This window comes from Hyla sarda, chromosome 4, assembly GCF_029499605.1.
Source record: "Hyla sarda isolate aHylSar1 chromosome 4, aHylSar1.hap1, whole genome shotgun sequence".
Classification (NCBI taxonomy): Eukaryota; Metazoa; Chordata; class Amphibia; order Anura; family Hylidae; genus Hyla; species Hyla sarda.
In genome coordinates, this window is record NC_079192.1 from 379,924,060 (window position 1) to 379,939,695 (window position 15,636).

At 43.3% G+C, this 15,636-nt stretch overlaps 1 protein-coding gene and 1 pseudogene across 2 annotated transcripts in view; one reads left to right on the forward strand and one right to left on the reverse strand.

Annotated features, from left to right (window-relative positions):
* LOC130267332 (protein NDNF-like) overlaps positions 1-15,636 on the reverse strand; it is a 37,813-nt gene that overhangs the window by 2,554 nt on the left and 19,623 nt on the right. For both annotated transcript variants that reach the window (XM_056516907.1, XM_056516908.1), the window contains exon 3: positions 783-883. In XM_056516907.1, coding sequence (XP_056372882.1) covers positions 783-883 — 101 coding nt within the window. The remainder of the gene's footprint in view (positions 1-782; positions 884-15,636) is intronic.
* On the forward strand, positions 12,365-12,534 carry LOC130267916 (U2 spliceosomal RNA; annotated as a pseudogene).

Genomic DNA, 15,636 nt, shown 5'->3' on the forward strand with positions numbered 1-15,636 from the left:
TATGAGCCAGTGCGCATCACAGTCCAGTCCCATCTTTTCTGGCATCCCCGTTTGGGTCCTGCCCATAGAAGCCCCTGAGTTGTCTAGGTAGGTGAAGGTTATTAACCCCTGGTACTAGGGGGCATACGTTTAGAAGGTACAGAGGAAACAGTCACACTGGGGGGACCCTGGTGACTGAGTAGGCCTCAGGTGACCCTTGACCAATAAAAATTATTCCACATCCATCCACCTAGGTGGTTTTATACAGGGAGTAGCTGGATCAAACATTCCTTGAAATTGTAGGCTTAGTGTAAGCACAAGAGATACATAATCTATAGTGTAGGGTCCATCCCAAAATGAGGGGACCTTATTGTAGTGGGATGGTACACACTGTTTGGCCAAATGGTATGCTAAGAACCTTAGTATTTTCTCTACAGCAGTATTGCAGTTTAAAGTCTTTCATATTATACATATAGTTTAACACCAATCTTGTCTATGGGCTGTGTTAGCGATTGTTCAGCCCTCTCAAGTGAATGACGTACAATACTAGCTTCAAAAGTGGCACTGTTTCTAATCCCAGATAACACCTTTAATTAATTTACTCATTTCAGTCACATGCAGAATTAAACACGTATTGATTACGGAACATGGCTTCTTTATTGCCATACACATATACTGTATAAGGATAGAGAATACTGCACCTGATGCCAACATGCACTCTGCCATCACATATTGTACCTGTTCCTATTCACCAATGTCAATGCCCTATCTGTATGAGATTATGATTAGTCATCACATCCTACCCTGGGTGGAGAGGATAGACAGTGTCCATAGGATGGGCGATTCACATGGAGTCACTCGGATGGTTACTGCGCTCTGACTTTTGTTCACTGTAAAATAATACCTGAAGAAGGAAAGCAAAGGTATGATGGTGAAGACCTTCTTATACAAATGTATTCAATTGTATGGGAAACATTGAAATGCAACACATAATAAAGCCACAAAAGAAAAATACGTAATGTAAAAGCCAAAAAACAAGCTTATTTTCAGTATGTCCAGTAGTACAAAAGAATAAAGAGATGGAAACTCACCAAATCTTCTTGGTTTCTCCTTTATTTATCGATCATATTCACATCTTGACAGGGGGGAGACATGCAGGGGGTAGGTAGATGAACCGAGTCTACGGCTACCGTTTCACACTAATTGTGCTTCATCGCGCCACTCGTATACTGCTGGTCACAGGTAAGATTAAATAGGGGCATGCTTCACCATCACCAATCACATTAGATTACACCTATTCACGTGACTAAAAACAGAAAAGATGTTCTCGGAGGTAAGTAAATTGGGCAAACAAATTCATGTCACATCTATCATTAAGCTCTAACGGACCTAAGGCATTTGTTCTTATAAACCACGTAGTGCCCCGATAGGGAATTACAAGTGCAGGAATTGCAGCTTCTGTAAATATAACATGTGCAGTAAACATATCAACATAGGTGGTATAGAGCACACTGTCAAACAATTAATCACATGCCGCTCAAACTATAGTATATGCCATATTCTGTCCATGTTGATTTTTTTACGTAGGGAAGACGATCCGGCAATTGTTCATTAGGATTATGGAGCAGTTCTATTCTATGTGTACGGGAAGAGGTTCTCCCAATCTTATTAACCCCTTTAACGACCCAGGACGTATATTTATATCCTGCACCGGCTCCCGCGATATAACACGGGGTCACTCGTTTACCCCGTGTCATATTGGGTCGGTTCCGGTGGCCATCAACGGCCGGGACCCGCGGCTAATACTGGACATCAGCGATTGCAATGATGCCCGTTATTAATCCTTCAGACGCAGCGATCAAAGTTGATTGCCGCTTCTGAAGGGAAACCAAAACCTTCCTGGTAGCTCAACGGTACTTTTTGGGACCGCCGCGGTGAAATCACGACGTCCCGAACAGCTTGCAGGACGCGAGGAGGATCCCTACCTGCCTCCTGCACGTCCGATCGCCGAATGACTGCTCTGTGCCTGAGATACAGGCAGGAGCAATCGAGCGGCGATAACACTGATCAGTGCCATGCTATTGCATGGCAGTGAACATTTTAAGAAATCAGTGTGTGCAATGTTATAGTCCATTATGGGGACTATAACATTGCAAAAAAAAAGTGAAAATAAGGTGTTAATAAATGTGATTTAAAGGAGTACTCTGGTGCAGAGTACTCCTACACCGTCCTGCCAGGCTGCAAAAAAAAAAAATGAAAATAAACCATCCCTCACCTTCCTGGGTTCCCGGGTAGCGTCACTACAGCTGATCGGTCCTACGGTCCCATCTTCTTCATACTTCCGTGTGACGCTTCGTTACACACGGAAGTATGAAGATGATGGACCGGAGGACCGATCAGCTGTAGTGGTGCTCCGCGGGAACCCAGGAAGGTGAGAGATGTTTATTTTCATTTTTTGCAGCCCGGGCAGGACGGAGCAGGAGTACTCTACACCAGAGTACTCCTTTAACTCCTACCCTAATAAAAGTCTGAATCACCCCCCCCCCCTTTTCCCATAAAAAAAAAGATATGTAAATAAATATAAACATATATGGTATAGCCGCGCGCGTAAATGTCCAAGCTATAAAAAGATTTCATTAATTAAACCGCTTAGTTAATGGCATGCACGTAAAAAATTATTCCAAAGTCCAAAATAACGTATTTTTGGTCACTTTTTATACCATTAAAAAATTTATAAAAAGCAATCAAAAAGTCCGATCAAAACAAAAATAATACCGATAAAAACTTCAGATCAAGGTGCCAAAAATGTGCCCTCATAAATCCCCATATGTAGAAAAATTTAAAAGTTATAGGGGTCAGAAGAGGACATTTTTAAACATATAAATTTTTGTGCATGTAGTTATGATTTTTTCCAGAAGTAGGGGATCATTTTAACCAAATGGACCTACAGAATAAAGAGAGGGTGTCATTGTTACCGACTAAAATGCATTGCGTAGAAACGGAAGCCCCCAAAAGTTCCAAAATGGCATTTTTTTTCAATTTTGTCACACAATGATTTTTTTTTTCACCGTCGAATTTTAAAATGACTGATGTCATTACAAAGTAGAACTGGTGACGCAAATAAATAAGCCATCATATGGATTTTTAGGGGGAAAATTGAAAGGGTTATGATTTTTAAGGTAAGGAGGAAAAACCGAAATGCAAATGCAAAGTCCTTTAGGGGATAAACACGTAAATGAAGTCCCCAATGGAAATGCATATATTTGTTGGATTAGAAAGTGTTAACCCAGAACCCGGAATACAAAGAAATGTAAAACTATTACAACAAGAAACTAAGTGGATTATAAGAACAAATGCCTTAGGTCCCTTAGGGCTTAAAGGGGTACTCCGCCCCTAGACATCTTATCCCCTATCCAAAGGATAGGGGATAAGATGTCAGATCGCCGGGGTCCCGGCGCAGCACCCCGCTATCATTACTGCGCAGAGCGAGATCGCTCTGCACGTAATGACGGGCAATACAGGGGCCGGAGCATCGTTACGTCACGGCCCGCCCCGTCAATACAAGTCTATGGGAGGGGGCGTGGCGGTCGTCACGCCCCCTGCCATAGACTGGCATTGAGGGGACGGGCTGTGATGTCATGAGGGGCGGAGCCATGACGTCACGCTGCTCCGGCCCCTGTATCGCCCGTCATTACGCACAGAGCGAACTCGCTCTGTGCAGTAATGATGGCGGGGTGCCACAGCGGCGATCCCCGGAGTCCCCAGCAGCGGGACCGCGGCGATCTAACATCTTATAAGATGCAAGGGGCGGAGTACCCCTTTAATGATAGATGTAACATGAATTTGTTTGCCTGATGTACTTACTTCAGAGAACGTCTGTTTTTTAGTCACGTGAATAGGTGTAATCTAATGAGATTGGTGATGGTGAAGCATGCCCCTATTTAATCTTACCTGTGACCAGCAGTATACGAGAGGCCTGATGAAGCACAATTAGTGTGAAACGGTAGCCGTAGCCTCGGTCCCCCCTGTCAAGATGTGAATATGATCGATAAATGAAGGAGAAACCAAGAAGATCTGGCGAGTTGCCGTCTCTTTATTCTTTCGTACTACTGGATATGATATGACAAGCTGCTAAGACAGAGCACCACTATACTTCCAATACATCTGGCAACAATATAGCATATTGTGTTTGGTTTGGACTATTTTCAGTATGTGCATGTGCACTTATGGAATGGACGGTACATAATGCCAATGTCTGAGCACATATCGGTTACGTGCTTAGGAAAATCCTAAGCTAGAAATACAGAGCTCTGATCCCTATAGAGATATAGTAAGAATTTGATCGGTACAACATGTTGAAATGTTTAAAGGGGTACTGCGGTGGAAAATATATATTTTTTTTATCAACCGGTGCCAGAAAGTTAAACAGATTTGTAAATGACTTCTATTTAAAAATCGTAATCCTTTCAATACTTATCAGCTGCTGTATGCTACAGAGGAAGTTCTTTTCTTTTTGAATTTATTTTCTGTCTGACCACAGTGCTCTCTGCTGACACCTCTGTCCATGTTAGGAACTTTCCAGGGGAGGACAGGTTCGCTATGGGGAATTGTTCCTGCTCTGGACAGTTCCTGACATGGACAGAGGTGTCAGTAGAGAGCACTGTGGTCACACAGAAAGGAAATTCAAAAAGAAAAGAACTTCTGTAGAGCATACAGCAGCTGATAAGTACTGGAAGGATTAAGATTATTTAAAAAAAAATAATGTTTTCCACCGGAACACCCCATGTCTTGTTAAAGTGACAAGTCAAAAATTTTAGAATCAGGGTCTGGGTGTTTAGACCCCACCGATCGCCAAAATGTGGCAGGTGTAGCGCTCAGTGAAGCACTTCTCCCCCTTCTCGCTGCTCTCTGCATAATACAGACTCCATAGACTTTAAATAGAGTCTGTCTTGTGCAGGAACAAGTAACACGAGGAAAGAAGCGCTTATCCAAGCCCCCGATCGATCAAAAATATTTCACAATTTTTTTTTTATGAGGGGGACACTTTAATATATAGCATAGGCATTGTAAAATGAAATAGGAGGTTATAAACATTATTGGGGGAGATATTCAAAAACTACTGTAATTTCTGTTCCAGCGATGTTAAAGGAGTACTCCGGCGCGCACTTTTTTCCTTTTATCCCGTCTGGGCTGCAAAATAAAAGAAAACACACTTTCTCTTACCTGCCAACGAGCCCCCGGAGCTCCGGTACAGGTGTTCAGTCCCCGGGCTGTATTCTTCTTACTTCCTGGTAGCCTGGCACGTCACACGGAGCCTTAGCCTATCACCGGTCGCAGCGATGTCCCGCCTCGGCCGGTGATAGGCTGAAGCTCCGTGTAACGTGCCGAGCTACCAGGAAGTAAGAAGAATACAGCCCGGGGACCGAACACCTGTACCGGAGTGTGCCGGAGCTCCGGGGGCTCGTTGGCAGGTAAGAGAAAGTGTGTTTTCTTTTCTGTTATTTTGCAGCCCGGATAAAAGGAAAAAAGTGCGCGCCGGAGTACTCCTTTAATTACACTTTCTTATTTTCTCCTCACATTTTCAAAGATCTTTAGTGCTGCTTTGAAAATATGAAGATATGTTAGAGTTCATTTTCGTGCCACTTTTGGTTTTTTCGCACCAAAAATTGCCAAATTTGGCACCAACAATTTTTTTGTTGCCGTCATATTGGATTTTTTTTGTGCCAAAATTGCTAAGTTTGGCACGTATTCCTTGCTCACGATACACACAGGGCTTTCCGGCGGCAGCCCTATGTGTACAGTGAGTTTTGGAGGTGGAGCCGCGCGTCACAGTCACGCCGGCACACGTCCCCGCCTCCAAAACTCACTATACGCATAGGGCTGCCTCCAGAAAGCCCTGTGTGTTTAGTTATGAAGAAAAGAAAAATCCTGCGGTGGCGCTGCCTCGGTGGATACGTATGGAGTCAGAGACGGGAGGATGAATTTTCATGTATTTTATTCATACATAGAAAATCAGATGACAGCAAGACGCGTTTCGAGGGCAAATTGAGAAAGAGGGAGTTTGCCCTCGAAACACGTCTTGCTGTCATCTGATTTTCTATGTATGAATAAAATACATGAAAATTCATCCTCCCGTCTCTGACTCCATACGTATCCACCGAGGAAGCGCCACCGCAGGATTTTTCTTTTCTTCATACCTCTGCATCTCCACCGACTTCGCCCAGAAGCCCGGTTCTCCCTGCAGGCTGCAGCCCAGGATACAGACCTGCCATTTCCCATTAGTTTGGGTTCGATGCCCTTTTTTTAAACTTTCAAAAAGGTGAGCACTTTTTCTACTAAAGGGCTATTTAAACCACTCAGCCCACAGAAATACGCTAGGCGCTGTCCTCCCCCCTTTTTTCTCCTATACTCTTCACTGTGTGTATAGTGAGCAAGGAATACACAGCATATTTCCCACTGCTGCCGTAAATACGCTGCGTACACACAAGGTGGGAACGCACCCTTAAACATGAAATTTACATAGACACGCCCACTTTTGCAAACTGGTGTGACTAGTGTAAACCTTGGATAATTCTCACGTTAAACACTTTGATTATCTGATGTGAACTTTTTCATGTGAAATTTTAGCGCACAATGCGACATTTTTGATTTGAAGAGTTCTGAATATGACCCCCAATATGTGGAAGCCAGAGGATTTAGCTTAGTGAACCATGGTTTCCTGAAAATATTTTCTTCTGTTAAATAGTTGAACAGTAAATTAAGTATTAACAGGAACGTAAAAGAGAAGGAATAGCTGCTCACATCCACAGAATGGTTAAAGGTTAATATATATATTATACACAGCTGGAAGTTCTGACTCAGCTTTTAGCTGTAAATGAACTTTATATAACAGAAAAGTCTACCTGGTTACTGGATTGAGACGAACAATGTAACGTTAGACGCGATCCATGGTTTGCAGGAACTTTGGTGACCCTACAGAAGTGCTGTTGGTTGCCCTATATTTGGTTGCAGAAGTAGCAATTGCATCTGTTCCCCACTATTTTAATAGCCAAAGTCCATTCGAGAAGCTGGAATATAAACACAGTGGTGCCATCATAGGACAAGAGGATATTCTGGTGGCCACAGATCCTGGAAGGTTAGTGGTCTACAATTATCCAGGGCTTATATGGCCATTTAAAGGGGTACTCCACTGGCAAACATTTTTTTAAATTAACTAGTGGCAGAAAGTTAAACAGATTTGTAAATTACTTCTATTTAAAAATCTGAACCCTTCCAGTACTTATGAGCTGCTGTATGCTCCATAGTAAGTTCTTTTCTTTTTGCATTTCTTTTCTGTCTGACCGCAGTGCTTTCTGCTGACACCTCTGTCCATTTTAGAGTAGGAGCAAATCCTAATAGCAAGCCTCTCTTGCTCTGGACAGTTGCTGACAGGGACAGAGTTGTCAGCAGAGAGCACATGTGGTGAAACAAAGAGGAAATTATAATAAATAAATAAAAAGAACTTCCTCTGTAGTATACAGTAGCTGATAAGTACTGGAAGGATTAAGATTTTTTAAATAGAAGTAATTTACAAATCTGTTTAACTTTCTGGCATCAGTTGATTTAAAAGAAAATGTTTTCCAGTGGAGTATCCCTTTAACAACCAAGGACATAAATTCAAGTCCTGGTGCTGCGGTACTTAGCGCACCAGGACATATATTTACATCCTGGACATGACCGCAAGCATCGGAGCGATGCTCGGATCATGCGCGGCTGGTCCCAGCTGCTGATCGCAGCCAGGGACCTGCCGGTAATGGCCGACATCCGCGATCATGCGGATGTCTGCCATTAACCCCTCAGATGCCGTGATCAATACAGATCACAGTATCTGCGGAAGTGCAGTCAGAAATATGGATGATCGGATCACCTGCAGCGCTGCAGCGGTGATCCCATCATCCAGAACGGCAGACGGAGGTCCCCTCACCTGCCTCCACCGCCTTCCACGGATCTTCTGCTCTGGTCTGAGAGCGAGCAGACCAGAGCAGAAGATAGCCGATAACACTGATCAGTGCTAAGTCCTATGCATAGCACCGAACAGTATTAGCAATCAAAGGATTGCTATAAATAGTCCCATATGGGGACTTTTAAAGTGTAAAAATGAAAGTAAAAAAAAAAAGTTAAAAAAATTTGAAAAATCCCCTCCCCCAATAAAAATTTAAAATCCCCTTTTTTCCCATTTTACAAATCATGGCGCAAAAAATGAGCCCTCATACCACCGCTTATATGGAAAAATTAAAACATTTTAGAAGGATTTTAAACATACTCATTTGATTAAAAAGTTTGCGATTTTTTTTTAAGCGCAACAATAATAGAAAAATATGTAATCATGGGTATCATTTTAATCATATTGACCCACAGAATAAAGAACACATGTCATATTTACCATAAATTGTACGGTGTGAAAACGAAACCTTCTGAAATTTGCTAAATTGCGGTTTTCTTTTTAATTTCCCAACACAAATAGTATTTTTTTGGTTGCGCCATATATTTTATGGTAAAATGTGTGATGTCATTATGCAGGACAACTGGTCGCACAAAAAACAATCCCTCATACTAGTCTGTGGATGAAAATATAAAAGAGTTACGATATTTAGAAGACGAGGAGGAAAAAATGAAAATGCAAAAATAAAATTGGCCTGGTCCTTAAAGGGGTACTCCGCCCCTAGACATCTTATCCCCTATCCAAAGAATAGGGGATAAGATGTCAGATCGCCGCAGTCCCGCTGCTTGGGATCCCGGGGATTGTATTGCCCGTCATTACGCTCTGCGCGTAATGACGGGCAATGCAGAGCCGGGAGCCACGGCTCCGCCCATCGTGATGTCACGGCCCGTCCCCCTCAATACAAGTCTATGGGAGGGGGCGTGAAGGTCGTCACGTCCCCTGCCATAGACTTGCATTAAGAGGGCAGGCCGTGATGTCACGAGGGGCGGAGCCATGATGTCACGCTGCTCCGTCCCCTGTATCGCCCATCATTACGCACAGAGCAAGCTCGCTCTGCGCAGTAATGATAGCGGGGTGCCGCAGCGGCGATCCCCGGGGTCCCCAGCAGCGGGACTGCGGCGATCTGACATCTTATCCCCTATGCTTTGGATGGGGGATAAGATGTCTAGGGGCGGAGTACCCCTTTAAAGTCAAAATGGGCTTGGTCGTTATGGGGTTAAAGCTGGGTATATAATAGCACAAATTCTAGGTCTCTGTGGAATTTCATCAGTATTTTCAGAATTCAAAGAAATGGCCATGAAGAAAACGTTAAGCATCCCTGTAGGGCCTGCTGGTGTAATGCTGTTGCTGTCTTGTTTGATATGTACTTGCACTTTTATGTTGTAGTTATATTTATACCATTTCTATCTGTTAGTAAGGGGTTAACTAATGCACTACATATAGACCCAAACACTTGCACTGCGAAAGTTCCAGAGAAGAGAAGCGCTTTCTCTAAGCCAACCCCCCTCGACTGAAGGGATGGAAGATCAGTGAGTCTCAGCACCGCTTGGTGCCATACTGACTCCTGCAAAGAATTCAGTATTTTCCTCAGAGAACAAGAATGAAAGGAAAATGGGAGAATCTAGAGTCTATGGACATAAGTTGTACTTGTGATTCATCCCAGGACATTTTAGGGCTTCTGGCTGGGCCTAGGGACCAGTAGCTGTGCATCTACCATTTCCTTAAGAGAGTTGAGCAGTGGGCATTGCAGCTCAAAAGTGCTTAAAGACTGTTCCTTGGAATTCACTGGGAGCCAACCAGGCAAACAATATCAGTCAGGAAAGTAAGAATTAGGTATTGTATTGTTGTACAGGTTATAGTGACAAGTTGATTAAAATGATTCTGACTGCCGATCAATGTATATATTCATACTTATATATTTATATGCCATTTCTAATGCTGAAAAAAGATATTTGTTACCTACTCTTAAACTATACACAATGTTCCTGATGTCATGTTCCTGATCTTGCTATCTGCTCGTGACTAAGATGGAAACCTTGGAATGACGCCAAGATGAGAAGTTAAAGGAGTAGTCCAGTGGTGACCCAGTGGTGAGCAACTTATCCCCTATCCTAAGGATAGGGGATAAGTTGCAGATCGCGGGGGGTCCGACCGCTGGAGCCCCCTGCGTTCTCCTGTACGGAGCCCCGACAGCCCGCGGGAAGGGGGCGTGTCGACCTCCGCACGAGGCGGCGGCCGACATGCCCCCTCAATACAACTCTATGGCAGAGCCGAAGCGCTGCCTTCGGCAATCTCCGGCTCTGCCATAGAGATGTATTGAGGGGGCGTGTCGGCCGCCGCTTCGTGCGGGGGTCGACACCCGCTATCTGGGCAGTGAGCCGGGGCCCCGTACAGAGAGATTGCAGGGGGCCCCAGCGGTCGGACCCCCCGCAATCTCAAACTTATCCCCTATCCTTAGGATAAGGGATAAGTTTTTCACCACTGGACTACCCCTTTAAAGGACAAAACATTTGAGGAAGATACAGATTATATAGAAGGGCAAAGATCTGGAATTTTCCAGTATGAGAGCGAGAGAGCCGCATAAATGAACTTTGACCAAGAAAGAAATCAAATACTAAATATGCTAATACATACAGAGATAAAGCTCAAATAACCAGATAATCAAAATGTAACATGCTGATTTTGACGTCATAACTAAACCTCGTCTTTTGTCAAATGTAAAAACTAAATGTACTGCCAGAATTAAACAGAACTCCTTTGGGGCAGCTGCTTAGTGAATATGCTGAGAAAGGAGATATTATACCAACATCCTATCTGGTGTGAATCCCTTGCGCCAACCCTGAGCGATGTGCAGCAGCGGTCACTCACATTTTAATGCCTCACCTCGGTCAATCCTTGACAATAGCATGCCTAGAAGCTCCAGGGACCCCAGCATTCTGCTTTGCCTCAGAAAGGTAACCCCCAGTTCTAGCTATACTGTCAGTAATACAGGTTGATTGTATTCTAAAAAGACTGTCTCCTTTTCTATAGAAGAATTTCATTGCCTAGTAAAGACTGTTCTGTTTTTCATCAATTTCCTGATTATCCTGTTATCTGCACCTCTCCATCAGAGGCACCCCACATACCTTCAAGCCGAACAAGAGACCAGATGTCCAAATAGTGCAATGAAAATGGGTTTTCTATACTGGACTATTCCTTTAATAACCGATCATGTGACTTCAAAAAAGCCACTTTTTGGCACTGCTGCAACTACATTACACTAATCAAGAGAAGTAACAATGGTCAGACCCCCACCGATCGGACATTAAAGTCATACTCTAGCAATATGCCAGTGATGTTATTAACATGATAATCCCTATGTTATTTGTGCAGAGAAGCCAATGAGGAACTGTGGATATAGAACTCAATTGGTGCAGTCATATCTACGCAATGAAGGCTAAATCTGAATACGTATCTCTGTAAAGGAAAAATAAACATGGTACAGTAAACGGGAACCAAACAGTTAATGCAAACTTTTTTTTTTTTTTTGGCTATTTCTCTCCTGTTTGTTTGCATTCAGTTACTGGGAACAAGTGAGTAAACTTTGTCCTGACACAGTCCTACCAGTGAACTCTTTATCACAAGAAAACATCTTCCCTGTGTGTAAACATGGGGCACAGAAGTAGGACTGGAATGTACAATATATAACTTGGCCGAGCTGCCACAGCATTTCTCATAGTCATAAATACTAAATTATCTAATCTTGGAAACGGGATCCGGGGAGTTCATCTAAAGATTTTTGTAAACCTTGTGTTGAAGTGTTTACTTGGTAGTAGAAATGCTTACAGCAATGTTTCTTTGGGTGTCGGTGAGCCATAGTGAAACCCTTTGTACACCACCCTCTAAGAACCGCTGACTGACTCTCTTCTACTTTAAACCACATGCACTAAGTTAGCTGTACATTTTAAATAGCTGTGGGATGACCAGTCATCTGGCTGACAGCATTTCATCTACCGAAAACATCTGCCAAGCGTGCTTGGACCCACGTCTACATGACTTTCACTAGCCAAGCCAGCACCCTGCTCTGTACTGACAAGGGATATGACCCCAAAACAGCTGTTTACAGATGGGTATACTCTTCTTCTAGAGAGGTATCTGGCTTGGCATACATGCCCAGTAGGGCAAAACACTGACTTTAAGGGAAAACTACTTGGAAAATGTGGCATGAAAGAGCTGCTTTGCCTATCCTTTAGTCCCATAATTCCCAGTGGAGCATTAATGGCCTATGGGTCTCCACCCATCATTATGGTGCTCTCCTCAAGGAGAAACCTTACCCATTTGGACCCATAATTTTTAACAGCATAGGGGACTACTGTTTGCAGGCCTGACCAGTATATTATCTTCTTTGTGAACAAAGGTTTGGACATCGCTTCTCTGCCTTTTTGCTAAGATCAAGTGTAGTATCTGTTCTAATCAGTGGTTTGGTCTTCGCCATTGATGTGGGATGGATGCTGCATGGAGGGAGCAGGTGTACCAGGGCATTCCGGGGCTGGTTCTGAGGAATCAGCTCAACGGCTGTCCTGATGTGACCTGTTTCCTCTGGGTCTCGCCATGAGGTAGAGGGGTGTATAGCCCTGAGGTGCCGAAACTCACTGGGTGTTATAACTCACTGAGTGAAAGCACTGCACCATTACTCTTCACCTTTGGCACTCACCCTTGGTATCCTGGCCTTCTGGCTAGGATCGGGGAAATTTTTATAGATCCGGCCGGATGACCGGGCAGTATATCTGCACTTCATTCACTTATTTATTATTATTTTTTGTATGTCACTGTACCACGTTTCATTTTTTTCTTTGTACACAGGATTGGCAGGATGCGGTATCCCTTCTGGGTGTCCCTCCTGGTGGTCTAGGAGAGATGTGTGTGGCCATTAGGTTCCTCACCTCCCTGCAACCCCTGGGCATCTTGGCTTTGGTCAAGATGCTATCAGTATACGGCTCCTTGGCTGATACCTTGGTTAACGCCTAGGTTGAAGCCAGGAGCATTTTCGGCCCCTTAGTAGCTTCAGGAGAAAAGGAGCATCGAACCTGGATCCTTGCAGGTGCCTTTTGGCCCGGAGGTGAAGGGTAGGTTTGTTGGGGGGCCTCTCTCCTGTTCGAGAAGGGCTTAGCGATAGACTGCATCCTTTGTGCACGTTTTTTAGTGTGACACATTTGCACTTTTTCTTGCACTTTGGTTGATAGAGAGCACTTGCCTCGGCTCTTAAAAAAAACAAAAAAAACAAAGGTTTGGACATCTTAAAATCCAACATGTCTAATCCTTCTGGTCTTTAGCAATTGTTGTTTGGTGAGAGACACTTGTAGACATTAGTCATAAGAGCGTATAGCCAGGTACATGACTGGGCAATGCCAAGCCTTCGAAAATGCCAACCTTGGTGTATCCCAAGTAGCCAAGTAGGCAAACTGTATGATGGCTATGACTATGACTGGCTTATTACTCGATGTACTTTGCACAGCATTCTCAAAAGTACACTGGTACTAGTGGGGGCCACTGTGGTCAGAATTGTTGGAGCAAATAAGCTTGTACTGTAGGAGAAAAAGAAAAAAAAAAGAGAGGCCTCATGGTGAGGCTGAAACATTACACTTTGTAACAGTAATGGGTGAATGAAATCACTTCTAATTTCCATTTGGAGTGCCGCTCTTCTAGTTTCTACACCTATTAGCTTGTACTGTAAGTTGTATTGTTGAAAAAGAAAAGGTTGGTTAGTGGAAAAGCCTAAAATGATAGTAAAGGAAGCCATACACATGTAGTAACTGTCGGCCAACAGTTATCTCTTTGGACTTCCCTATATGCATGAGCCTTGGGCACACCTTCATATTTCCTCTATAGTGAGTGGTAATCCACAGCCAGACAGCTCTTATGGGGGCAGTTTATCTCTTCCATAACAATAGGGTCAGATGGTAAAAAAACAACATGCCCGACTCTTCTCTCAGTGACATCACCTGCTGGTGGAGAGTTGGGAGGCTGCTATAAATATTTGACAGTCGCTGAACACGCTGAAGGCAACAGGCTTAGCTGACTGTATTCTAAGGTTTACAGGCTCCTTTAAACCTAGTAAGATAGCAGCCATGTATTTCTTATCTCAAACAATCCCATTACCATGTCATAAAACTTTTACATAAAATATCTTAAGAAAGCTGTGAGTGATAAATGAACAATCTATAGCCATCTGCACGATGACGATATGAAGAAACACAGAACAGTTGCATTACTCATTACATTCGACCTATTCAGGGTAAGGTAATATAAGGACAGGACCTAGCTATGACTAGATGACTATTACGGTAGTCTTCATACTCTTCTTACAACAAACCCACCCTAGTGCTGAGAGGTTCATTGCAGGTAACACTTACCATAGTATTTATGAGTGCTCTTGCGGCCACAATAAATCCTTCATGTTACAAGGATACAGGGGTGTAACATGAAGCTCCAATTCATAAGCTGTAAAATAACCTCTAAGTACCACAAATAAATTATAGCTCCTTTAAGGGCAGCAGGACCTTTTGAGCCCACTTGGGCTACTGGGCTTGGGTAGGACTGCTACCCCTGCACCAATTAAGATTACAGTACATCTTTGATACTATAACTGTACATACGGTATATCTACAAAAACATCTCTATAAAAGTATTCAATTTTCTTTTATAGCATAATTGCCTCTTAAAGGAACACTAAACCTAAAAAGGAATGAGAAAAGCAAACAGGAGATAATCTTCCTCTCACTTTTTTAGTCTTCAAAATTCTCTTTGTGTTTCTGTAACAGACTTCAATAATGAAGAGAATACAGGAGTTAATCTATTGCTGATCTCTTCCATTTTCAGAAAGGGAACGGTTGAGGGGTAGAGAGTAGCCAAGGGGGCAGAGTTTAACAATATTTTTGACCTACTGCAGACAGTAAAGAGAGGGGAGGTTCCTGCTGCAGCCTACTGCCCGCTTAAACAAAAGACTATGCTTATCTCTCACTCTGTTCACACAGTCTCCAGTATCGATGCTCCCAGACTCCACTATGCCTCACTTCCTGGTGCTGGATGGGGCGAAACACAGCTGCCGCAAGTGATTGGCTGAGTGACGATGTGACAGACCAAGACATTGCTGCTCAGCCAATCAATGGCTGCCACAGTGTCCCACCTCAGCTAGTAATTTGCTGTCCGACACTCTGACACCTCAGCACCAGGAAGTGGAGTAAGGTGGAAACTGAGAGCAGCAATACCAGAGGCTACCGGGTATCAGAGAAAGGTAAGTATAGTTTTTTTTGAATAAGTAGATAGCCTGGCCATGTTTTTAGAAAAACCTTTTTGAAAGAGTTCCCCTTTAATAAAATAATATAAATATCACATCTGCTCTTTCGTATTAGTAAATCCATCTTGCAATATTTTTTTTTATGGAGAATCCACCTATGTCTACAATGTCTACAAGGATTTATCCACATTGCCATAGGGTGCAGAGATTACAGTCCTGCCCTTGCCCTGTTGTCAAAGGCATAAGAAAACCCATGTTAAATTAATGGCACAGATTTTGCATATCACATAAGCAATGCATTTTTCATGGATATCCATTGCATGTCAAAAGCATTTCCACACATTATAGCGATGATGCACAATTCAATACAGATGACACCAGGCACAAGTGTGAATTTATG